Consider the following 12,943-nt stretch of genomic DNA (forward strand, 5'->3'; position numbering starts at 1 on the left):
TTTAGAATTAGAAAAGTCAAAGTAATTATCTGTATATTTTATTTCGCATATACAAGATTTATGAACGAATATTCCAATATCAGATCTGTCCCCCATTATAAAGAATATAATGGATATTTATTTTAATATTACACATACATTGATATAAAATTATAGATATTTTATATTTTTTGTTAATATAGAAAAAAATTTTTTTAAATAAAATTATTTGTAAAATTAATAAAATAGATTACGGCTAGGTATAAATGTAAAAATTGTACATCTAATTTTTGTGACATTCTATTCTTATTATTATAAAAAATCTTTTTCTAAATTGTACATTAAATTTTATTAATGCTAATCGCGTAAATCTCTGAAATAAGATAATATATAACAAAATGGAACAATTAGAAGCAATATTTTTTTGAACTTGTCAAATTATATGAAAGTTTGTTATTTTGTGGTGAGATAAAAATAATAGTGTTGGATAAACAAGCAACGGATCACGGACCTAGAGTAAGCAAGACAATGTAAACTAACCAGAAGTTCAGAAATATCTCTCAACCAAATCATGATAAAATGGTCCTCCAAAATATTGTAAATATAAACTGAAACTCCCAAAATCCAGATTAAAATATATAAAACAAGTTTTAAAATATGTCTAATATATTTAATATCTATACTATACACATATAATTTATATTAACAAATAATTTAAAATAATCGTATATCTTGAAAATTTTACTGCTTTTGATGATAAACTTTTGTCTCAAACTAATGAAAATTTTATAGAAATATTTTTGTGTGTGTCATTTGTATATTTAATGATGAAAAAGAAATCATTTAAAAGACTCGAAAATTGTCACAATAAATGTTCGATAGAACTTTTCTTAATACAAAGCGTCTTTTATCAGGAATATATACTTATCTAAAATTCCTCCGGCCAACCAAACTCAAGAGAATAGTGTAAACCTGCATGTGCAATTTCAGCACGTGAAATTTATACCTCTGATATCGAATACGGGGTCGACACAATAAAGGAATATTATCAGAGATCTGTCCCGACAATCAAAAGTCGAATATGTAAAATATGACATCGCGATAAATCTCATTCCCCTAAGATAACAATCCATGATTTGTATTTGTTAGTTCATACAGAGCAATTCGCTTGCTTCAGTACTCTCCCAAGATAGGAGAGAGAGAGAGAGAGAGACTCTCTTCTTCAGATTTGCGTAACTATGTTATGCATTCTCTCTGAAATATGCATGCAGACATTTAAATATGTACGGAGAAATGCTCGCGATATTGAAAATTCATTTAATATAATAAAATTTGCTATCTCTCTTTCGGAAATTCCATATCTACATTAGTTGCAACAAAAAATATAATTGTTTATAATTTTAAAAGTAATATATAGCCTTGTTATATATTTTGTATCTCGTATTTTGCTTTTATGTGCGAAATATATTCTCGATAAGACATCTAGAAAATATTTGAAGTGTCTTATATATCGGCTATAAAGATAGTATAAAGATAGTTCTATATTTTGCGTTCAACCGCATAGTATATACCTAGGTATATGTATACACCTTTATATGATACGTATGCAGAATTTGTACATATATATGTATATGACTCTAGCTGTGAGATATGTGACCTCTCACCTAGAGATTGTAACTTCGCAATTTTCCGAGGACGATGTGATAAAACACGATTGTGTGCACGGATTACCACTGTGACTTAACAATGCAACGGGAAATCTTACTCAGTTTCTGAATTATAAAGGAATATATGCAAAGTCATTTATATTATTCAGATCAATTAAAAGAAGAATCAAACATACAATAGAAATATGTGAGATAAAGAGAGAGAAAAAAAGAGAAAAATATTTCTATGTCATTGTTGCAGTATGTGTTTACATATCTCAAAGTATACGTACAAATATTGTATTTACTTTTTAATATACTTTACTAGTTGGGGACATTTTCAGGTAAAGAAAACTAATTTTCGAATTTTCACATTGTTCCAATTGAACACGTTTTCCACGAAGATGCAGTTTGCAACGCTGAACTTTGACGAGTTAATACACTTTATATTCCAGTCTTTCGCGATAAACTCTCGACGTAGTACAGTATCAAGTATGATAGGAACTGCTACAAATTTTCAAGTGAATCCTTTCGATAAGTTTAGACTTAAGTTCTCAAACAATAAGGACTTTGACATTTTCCATTATGCTATTCGAAAATGTATTTCTATCGTGAAATAATTTTTTAGTGATTGTCCACGTAGTAATGTATTGCCAATGTCATTATATATTTTTTTATCGTCACAATTATTAATTATAACAAAAAAGTCATTTCTTGATAAATAAAAGGCAATTGTAATTTGTCTTTCTTTGAGATTAAAAAGAAATTGTTAGAACATCAAATCTTGTATATAAAAATAAATTTTTGACCAATTGAATATGGATGAACTCAATAATATTTACTATTGTAATTAAAATCTTAATATTCAATATATTATATGTGACAATAGTTATATAAAAAACAATAAATATATAAGTTTTTGAAATCCGCAAATAAATCCTCCCCTTCCCATTTCTTAAAAACTACTGAATATATATTATACAACGTAGGGTAGTAACGGCAATATATTGCTGCGTTAAAAAGTAGTATATCTTGTCCAATTCTTTCTTGTAAAATCTTTACATGATAAATCTTACCGGGGAGCAGCAAAAGGTGCAACCGGCGCAACATGAATATATATGGCGTGATAATTTCTGGCCTATATAAATCTTCGCTTTAGATTTGAAGCATTCGCGTTATCTCGACTGGAAGTTATTAACACACATCGATGGGTATCCAGTTTACGAGCCATCCACAACAGATTCGACGGTCTTTGTAGGTTTTCGTTTAAATTCATTGCGTGTATATCTGTTAAAAAATTGAAGTGTTTTGATGACGAGAGAGATACGCTTCAGCTTTCCAATGAAATTAATGCCAATATGTATATTTTTGTTCGAACTCGAATAGCAATGTCGAATGGAAGAGATCAAATATTACTCATTAAGTACTTAATATCTCTAGTGAGAGTTTTTTTTCATGAAATATTTCTTTTTCTACATCAAATCCTATTTAAATCGCTCCAATTTTTAATTTGCATACGACCTTATATATCGATAATATAATTTATAACTTGTATTATAAAGAAACTTGAATTAATGCTGGTAATAATCAATAAGATATATTTTTGTGTAAAAAAGATTTTATTCAAATAATCCGGACGTAATTATTTGTGTTAATAAAAACTGTTTAAATATTATAATATACCAATTTCCGTACATAATGTGATTTTTAACATATAGTGATATTTATAGTCGTATTATTTTTATATAATCACAATTTTAATAAGAATAAAAAAAATATACACAAAGTTAAACATAAAGTATAATAAATTATGTGAACATATATAGAAAAATAAATATATATTATATATGTGAAAATATATATTTGCTTTTTTTTTGTGTAGCCAATACAAGCCAGTATGCGCATTACGTTTTTAATACTTTGGACCAGGATCACAGCGGGCTTCTCAGCTTTGAGGTAAGTTTATATATAAAATCCATTGTATATATAACATTTATTAATTTTCTGACTAAAACTGAGATTTTTGTATGGCATTGTACCACACAATGCCTTTTATATGATTTTGTATATCTCATAGTTTTGAGACGCAAAGTGATGTTTAATCCTCTTTTCTGCATAATTTGCCTTTTTCTTCTTTTAAGATCGTTTGTGTTTAGCATATTACTTTGAAAGTTGTTGGCATGCATAAAATCACTATCAATTTTATCCTCTATATTTAACTCTTCAGGTCTCTAATGCAGATTAATATTGCATAAGTATACGAAGCAAGATAATATATCACAATTTCGTAAAATGCACACTATGAAAATTGCAAAATAGTCATTTGCAATTTCACAGACATTAACTTTTTTCAAGATTTGCGTGGTTAAAATATAATTTCAGTATATTTATTAAACAAAATACTCGTAATACAAAACTTTTCTTTGTCTATAAAAAAACTTTTTATGTTTAATATTACTTATATAAAAAAAATTTATATTATTAATATTTTTAATATTTATCTGTATAGATTATAATTTTTAATATCTGAGAAATGTAGAAGAATAAAAAAATATCTTGCCTAATATATTTTATTTAAAACTAATATTAACTGCATATAGAAAACAGTATTCGCACACAGTAACTGCTTAGTTGCATTTTTCATTTACACAATCAACACTAATTACCGCATTAAACATGTAATTAAATAAAGCAATTGGAAATTAGCAATAAAATTAACGCCTAACACTATTATTGAATACTCAAGTTCAAATTGCCATAGATAAAAAGCGTAAAATAATACACAAACTCTAATTAATATTTCATATAATTTTAGGATTTAAATAAAATATACATATATAAATATATGCATATATGTATGTGTGTGTATATATACATATATACATATACATATAATGCAACATAAATTTCATGCACTACAAAATTTATCTGTATTATTGAATATCTCTCTCTTTTTAATATCTTTTTGATAAAATATAAAATTCCGCATTATCGTGATTATTATCATTATTAATATTCGCATACAATTAAAAATCTAACACGCGTATTGTAAGCAAACATATACATCGGAAACTAAGCTAATTAAATGTAACATGAACATTCAACATCGTGCATTTAATTAAGTTTACTGAGTGACACTTCCATCATTCGCTGCTATTCGATTCAAGTGTTAAAGTCAATTTGCGAGTGAACACGATACCAATCTACTGAAGATATCCAAGTTCTGAAGAATAATAAGATAGGAGAAAAAAAAAGAAAAATCTTTATAACGAGATAACTATCAGATAATGCAGTTGTCTTCAGGTTTACTAAAGTGGAATTATGCTTTGTATAATTGACATTATCCATGCTTCGCACAAGAAATCATTACATAGATTCAATGCAAACCTTTCTTGCACATCATAAGTTCTTACGTTAATCTGTGATATTATATATATAACTTGCAATATAATTAAGCTATGCTTTAATTAAATTATTCTACTAGAATCTCTGTGTATAATATAATATAATATAATATAATGTACTGTTGAAATATGTAAACGAATAATTTTTGGCGCGTTTTAAAATACTGAAAATTAACATTTTTAAGCCGCGGATCCCATACGGCGCACAATTATATTACGTATATTATACCAAAAAGTTTGTAGGCTGGAATGGTAATGGTACCATCATAATGTGCAGGCATTGTACTGTTAAAATATGTAAACGAATAATTTTTGGCGCGTTTTAAAATAATGAAAATTAAAATTTTTAACCCGCGGATCCCATACGGCGCGGATTCATTTTACGTTTATTAGACCAAAAAGGTAGTACGCTGGTATGCTTATGGTACCAAAATAATCTGCAAACAATACACTATTGAAACTTATATACGATTAATTTTTGGCTCGTTTTAAAATATAGAAAATTAAAATTTTTAAGCCGCGGATCCCATACGGCGCACAATTATATTACGTATAATACACCAAAGAGTTTGTAGGCTGGTATGGTGATGGTACCATCATAATGTGCAGGTAATGTACTGTTGAAATATGTAAACGAATAATTTTTGGCACGTTTTAAAATAATGAAAATTAAAATTTTTAAGCCGCGGATATCATACGGCGCGGATTCATTTTACGTTTATTAGACCATAAAGGTAGTACGCTGGTATGCTGATGGTACCATCATAATGTGCAGTCAATGTAATGTTAAAATATATGAAAGAATAATTTTTGGCTCGCTTTAAACAATTGAAAATTAAAATTTTTAAGCCGCTAATCACATACGGCGCACAATTTTATTACGTATTTTATATCAAAAAGTTTGTAGGCTGGTATGTTGATGGTACCATCATAATGTGCAGGCAATGTATTGTTGAAATATATGAAAAATTAATTTTTGGCTCGTTTTAAAATATTGAAAATTAAAATTTTTTACCCGCGAACCCCATACGGCGCGGATTAATTTTACGTTTATTAGACCAAAAAGGTAGTACGCTGGTATGCTTATGGTACCAAAATAATCTGCAAACAATACACTATTGAAACTTATATACGATTAATTTTTGGCTCGTTTTAAAATATAGAAAATTAAAATTTTTAAGCCGCGGATCCCATACGGCGCACAATTCGCGGGATGATAAGCGTGTGGCGAGAAGAGACAGCCCACTCGGGGGTCCAGAGTTAGCGCTACTCGTATGGAGTTACTGTCTTTTGTAAAGCGCTCCTCTGTTTCTTTTCGCCGCATGCTTAGTAACGACATAAAACTGGGTTGTCTCTTCTCGCCGTCGTCACGCGAATTGATGATCTTTATTAATTAATATCTCTCTTATTATTGAGAATATCGCAAAATGGTAGAAGACTTTTCTACTCGGTTTAACTAGCTCTACCTGCACACGACGGTTGATGCGACTATTACCGGACACCCTGTATATAGACATATAACGATGAAAAGTTAAAACAAATATATTTAAGAGCTATAGGCACATGAATTGTTATCACACATGCTTTAATTTCGGATTTTAATTTTCACGTAGACAACAGAATTTTATAATAAAATAGAACACATTCTCTCAAATATCTAAAAATATTCGCACCCTGATAAAAAACGCTATCATATCGCAAATATATGGAATATATTTAAATATATAAAATTTATTTATTAGAAAATTTTAAAATAAATATTGTAAAAAAACTTGGAAAAAATGTTTTTTATTAATTTTTCTTTTCACAGTAATTAGAGCAAATACATTGTTATGCTAATCCCCAAATTTTTTTAATTAAAAAATGATAATTTCTTTATTTTTATATTATAATGTATGCATGCCATTTTCTACTGTTCTTTAAGTTTTATTTGTAATACTACTGATATACGAGAAGATTTCTATCGCTTCTTCAGTCGCATTACACGTTGGCTCTAAGATCTGCAAAGAAAGAAAGAAAGAAAGAGAAAGAAAGAAAAAACACGCGCGAGACGAAGATTACCATTCCTCTTTTCGAGATAATACTTTACTCGAGTGCACTCGCTCTCAACGCGTAACCCAACAGGACTCCTCCATCTTCGAGGTTTCTCTTTGACTTCCTTTTATTTTTCTTCTCTCCTTATCGCTCTCTTTGGGTGACGACAAAGAATCCGGTGACCATGAGATTTAATCGCATTATCGTCGAGAAATGCATGTGCAGCATTTTTATCTTTAGGTATTATTATAAAATGTGAAAACTCATTTCTCCAAATCCGTCAGCCCTGCTAAAATTGTCAATGCTTTTTTTCCAATTTTATTTTTTTCAAATATAATTTTAACGATATATTACTGCACTTATTATATTAGTATTTATATCAGTATTTAATCTTATTATACGTTTATTACATATTTGCTTTCGAAATCGATATTTATTAAATACATATTAATTAAATACAAGTGCTCGTTCTCCGGAATTCTGCAATGAGATATTTCTAAGATAATAAACGCGCGATTGTAACTAACAGCAGCTGTTATTATGAACCAACCCGAAAACAGAGTTACATCTGCTTCCTACAAGCTTGAATATTTCATATGTATCTAGCAGAGTTGCTCACTATGAAATTTCTTGCTTTCACAGCAAACTGTCACACAACCGGCTTCTCTAGTTTTTGTCAGGATACATGTTTCAATCGTTTGCGCGACCAACATGGCAAGTTGAAATCGAAATCATAAACTGCAACGAGGACAAAAATTATTTAGCTACAACGTTGCATATAATGTAATAAAAAAGAGATTTAGTTACAACGTTGCGCTGTTAAATTTGTATTATAAAAAAATACATACATTGTATGTGTAAAATATATATATGGCGAAATCTGCTTGAAGCGGAGCAGATGACAAAACGAGCATTGCCGGAACTTTTAATTAACTGTGATATCGTTTCTCGCAAAGCTCTCCTCTCTTCCTCTCCCTCTCTCTCTTTTTTTTAATACGACTCATTCTGCGACGAGTTTCCCTTAGCCTCCCTAGTTTCTGACGTTGCGATATTCCCCGCGGATATAGAAGTGTTTTAATCAGGTAGTCTTCATAGAATTTTAAAAACTAATTCCGATTCATGAATGTATTTACATATTTTGCAAAATAAGAAGTATTTTTAGCATCATTAATTATAATGCAAAAGTAATGCTTTTTATTATATAATATGCATTGCGCTTGCTGATGATATCGTATATCATAATAAATGCTAAACGGTGAGAGTTTAAAGCGAAAGGATTAAAAGCTTTCTTGTTAACTAATTATTTCAGTGTTTTCGTGAAGCATTTCTACATTATATTTAATATGAAATATATGTACACATAAAGCCAAATGTTGCATGTGTGATTCTTGAAAAGATAGATACTGAGCTTTTCTTCTTTAAAACTTTGATTACTATAAATATACTAACTATGATTAATTAAAAGCGAAAAATTTGATTAAATCGCACGATGGTCGAAATAATTGTGATCCTTTTAGTGAAAATCATTTGCATATTTCCTTACACGTGAATCTGTGCCAAGCAGTTGGAAAGCATTTCCATGTAAAATATTCAGTTGTTCGTCAAACACAATTCCATTTAAATCCATTAATATCAGAATTGAAAAATGTGAATGTAAAATATATTTGCAGATTATTTTTTTTGTTTGTTATTTAAAAACTTAATTAAATATTGATTTTTGATGAAACGGACTAATACATCTGTTACAAAAAATCCCTATATTTTATTCAATCAAAGCATTTCACATGACAAATACGTGAAACATGATATAATTCTTATTCATCGATCAATTTAATTATCCGCTAATGAGAAGCTTACGATAAATGAAAACTGAAAAGGAATCTACAAATGATTTCACAAATCGGTTTATTCAAACATATGCTATAAATAAATGATATATTATGTTAAACATACCTGACATAGAAAAAGATTCCCAAGTTATGCTTCAAAAATAACCATTTTTATTTGTAAATAAAATTGAAGAAAATAATTTATTTCTAATTTTTAATGAGTTTCTATTGAACTGCTTTACAGAATTTATTCTTTTGGCCTAATTTTTCAACGTTTTACCAACGCTAATATTCGATGTGTATAAATAGCAAAAGTAAATCTTCATTGCTTTCAGTTAAACACCATTAAAAATTTATTCTCACGAATAAAATTTTATGATTTCAAAATTGTGTAGAAAAACGTGATTGTAGTAATGATTTATTATCTTGTTTTAGGAGAATAAAGTCTTGTCTCAATAAAGATATAAAGTTTTAAGTTTAAATAACGATGTAAAGTTTAATTATATTGTGTTACAAACTATATAATACACACACACAATTATTTTAATTATATTTTAATTTTATAATTTCTATTTTAAAGGCCATTATGAATATTTATGTGAATGCAAAAATTAGCCATACGTTATACATATATTCAAACAATTTAATTATTTAATCGTTAAATGTTATATAATGTTATAATGTAATATTACCTAAAAATATGTATAAAAATAATAATGAGTTTTAACAAATGCATTGCTAAAATATTTGAGCAATAAATCATTGTTAATAATAATTATTCACATATCTACAAATTTTGCTGTTTCAGATATTTTATTAATTTTATAGACAGTTAGATACGTCGTAAAATTGTACAAAGCGTAAAAATGTCAAAACATTATTATTATTTTATAATTAAAATAATTTTGTTATAATTTTATTCTCTTAACGATTCTTATTAAATCTTTTTAAATATGCTGGTCTTGAGCAGATTGGGTAAAAATTCGTTAAATTAGTTTTATATGACATTATAGATTCTATGAAGACAAACAGTATGTATAACACAATCTTGCAAATCTTGAAGATGCAAATTCTGAGGAACAAAGTTATACACTTTAAGAGTTAAATAAACATATATTTGAATAAAAGCCACTGCAATCTTTGAATACGTCGAGCTTGTTCATTGTGCGTAATCCCCGAATAATTGAGTAGAGTTCTACTTCCATTTCCTCATTCTAGACATAACCACGATGACCTGGATCAACAATCGATATTTATTCGGACGTTTCACTGTTTACTATTAAGACTGGTCAACCAAATATAAATGCGCTCATATATTTGTGAACTTTGATTTTCAACGCCGATATTGCAATGCATATCGTTATGTTCTAAATTATCTTCGCGTTCTCGCAAAAGTTGATATGTGATATTTATAGCTGATATCATATGTCATAAGAACTTAAAAATTAAAAAATAATATGTATGGAAATTGATAAAAATACTATAATATTGTATAATAGCGTAGGGTACTAAATACGCATAGTTATTTTCAATTTACAAAGTAGTAACATTATTATTAACCCGATTTATCATCAAATGTTATAGATTAAAATAATATAAATTGTGTTAAAAAAATACATGTATACAAAAATAATATCTACGATATAATATATTCTCTTAATAATAATAATAACGTTATTACTTCTTTCATTTATTTTAATTAGCATACTTTTGTTCATAATTATGACGCAACTTGTGTATATATCCGTTTATACAATATTAATGTTTACATATTTAATACATCATATATATACATATATCTGTATATATCCATACAATTGTAAAAATAAAAGATCTCACTGTTATTTTAATTTTTTTATTTAGGTCTCTCTGAGGTGTATATTCATATAATACTTTAATATTTTGCAACTAAATAATTATATAATAAGTGACTTAATATTCATATAATAAAATATTATTATTATTGTAAAAATTTACAAAAGTACTAAGAAAAAATTATATATAAAAATTAAATAAAAATTATATACAATAATAAAACTTATATTAACATAATAAAAAAATATTATTATAAATAATAATAATTAACTTCATAAATTGTATATACATATGTAGGTATATAATATTATAAATATAATATTATTTTTAAAAATTGTATTATATTTGTATTAAAATAAAATAATACGTATTATTTTCGATAATCGAATAACAATTATGTAATAATTTATTACAATCACAATATTTAGATAATTATTAAATTAAAATTAATTAAAATTAATTAAATTAAAATAAAATAAAATTAATTAAAATAAATCCACACATAATATTTATATTAATATTATAAATATTAAAAATAATATATATCAAATACGAATCTGTATATATACATGTTTCTTTAAAAAAATGTAAACAATGTAATTATAAACTTAGGGGAAGATAAAGATTAAATATATGCAAGGATTTTCATTTAGAGATGAAAGAAAATCATACGATAAATGTGCAAACGCGCAAAGCGACACAAGACAAAACTATGGATTTTGTAAGTAAGGTTAAGTGACATCAAGTATGATTTATACCGAAGGATTTGGACCTTTTAGGAGAATTTATACAACATTTGGCAATTTCCTACTCCCCTTCAACTGCGTCATTCTTTCATTACATTCGAACATGATATTTTATATTTCATAACTCAATTTAAAGTTTTATGAAAGAAGACAAAAATGTAAAATAAACTTTTTCAATTTTTAAATAAATTGTTAATATATAATACTAATACATAATAAATTATAGTACTATTATTAATAAGATTTGTATACAATGCTTAATTAAAAAGAGATATATTATTTTGTATTAACATTTTAATTTTTAAATGCTTTTATTTAAACTTCATATTCAGATTATTTTTTAAGGCTTGATTTACTTTTTCTACTTTTTCTACTTTTTCTACTTTATATTCTTGATTTAATAATGTTACGATATACCAGAATGTATCGATATTATATAAAAATCTTCAAAAATTATATTTTTCGCTATTTTAAACTCTACATATATTTTCTATTTTATTTTTAATCTCCATGTATATGTATATAGGTTCTATACTCTTTCTATCTCTATATATATTTTCTATCTTATTTTTACATTTTATCCCAGCTCCAAACTCCATTACCTTTAGTCATTTAGTGTCTACCACCATTTTGTCCCCTCATCTCGCTGACTTTATTTTATTCTTCCTGATCGCTTAATACAATTTGCTAGGTCAACAGCTTTAGTGGATGCGCTTTTAAACGTAGAAGCACCATTAACCGAGGGCAATACATATCATTTTACAACTTGTCCATATAAAAAGAGTGATTAAACGTCTGAAATGTGTACCGAGAAATTCGAGATTTATATTGTTTTATCTTTTCCGAGCATTTGATTGATTATTAAGTAAACAAATTATAGAAAACTAAAGAGAAAGAAATTGAAGTGCGGAAGAAAAGGACATGCATTTGCACGTAAAGTATTTATGTCAAAAAGAAATTTTGTAGATAACAAGATATTATTAACAATTTTATATTTTATTATATTTTATAAAAAAATTAAAACACTTAAAAATTCTTATTCGACTGTATACTTTATACTAAATGACCATGATAAAGTAATTACATCGTGGCAAATGCGAGAGATGTGGAGAGTATTAAAAATACATCGATTAATGAGAAGATGAAAAGTAAAGAATCATATACATACTATATTTATCTTTCATTAAAATTTTTATGTTTACTGAATTATATTACACGTTTCATTAAAATTTTTATGTTTACTGAATTATATTACACGTGTAATTTATTTTCCGTAATTTATACGCGTTGATCATATCAAATTATTATCTAATATTTTCATTACTAGAAGATAAATATATAATATTAATAAGTATTATAAATATTTTAAATTTTTGAAATCGCTCAATTTAAATATATGTATATCATCCCAAGGAAATTATGTTGTGTTTGGAATCAAATCCTATCAAAGACAATTAGCAAAATGATTTCTCCTATAAATTCGGAAGAAT

General features: G+C 26.7%; 1 protein-coding gene across 1 annotated transcript in view; it reads left to right on the plus strand.

Moving 5' to 3' along the window:
- The window catches only part of LOC145944740 (Kv channel-interacting protein 4), a gene marked incomplete at its 5' end in the record, with an annotated part of 40,661 nt that overhangs the window by 13,815 nt on the left and 13,903 nt on the right, over window positions 1-12,943 (plus strand). The window contains one exon of the mRNA XM_083053297.1: window positions 3,508-3,581. Coding sequence (XP_082909423.1) covers window positions 3,508-3,581 — 74 coding nt within the window. The remainder of the gene's footprint in view (window positions 1-3,507; window positions 3,582-12,943) is intronic.

Source organism: Prenolepis imparis, unplaced genomic scaffold, assembly GCF_030444845.1.
Source record: "Prenolepis imparis isolate NDT839.2.m4 unplaced genomic scaffold, iyPreImpa1.0 SCAF_1, whole genome shotgun sequence".
Taxonomy (NCBI): domain Eukaryota; kingdom Metazoa; phylum Arthropoda; class Insecta; order Hymenoptera; family Formicidae; genus Prenolepis; species Prenolepis imparis.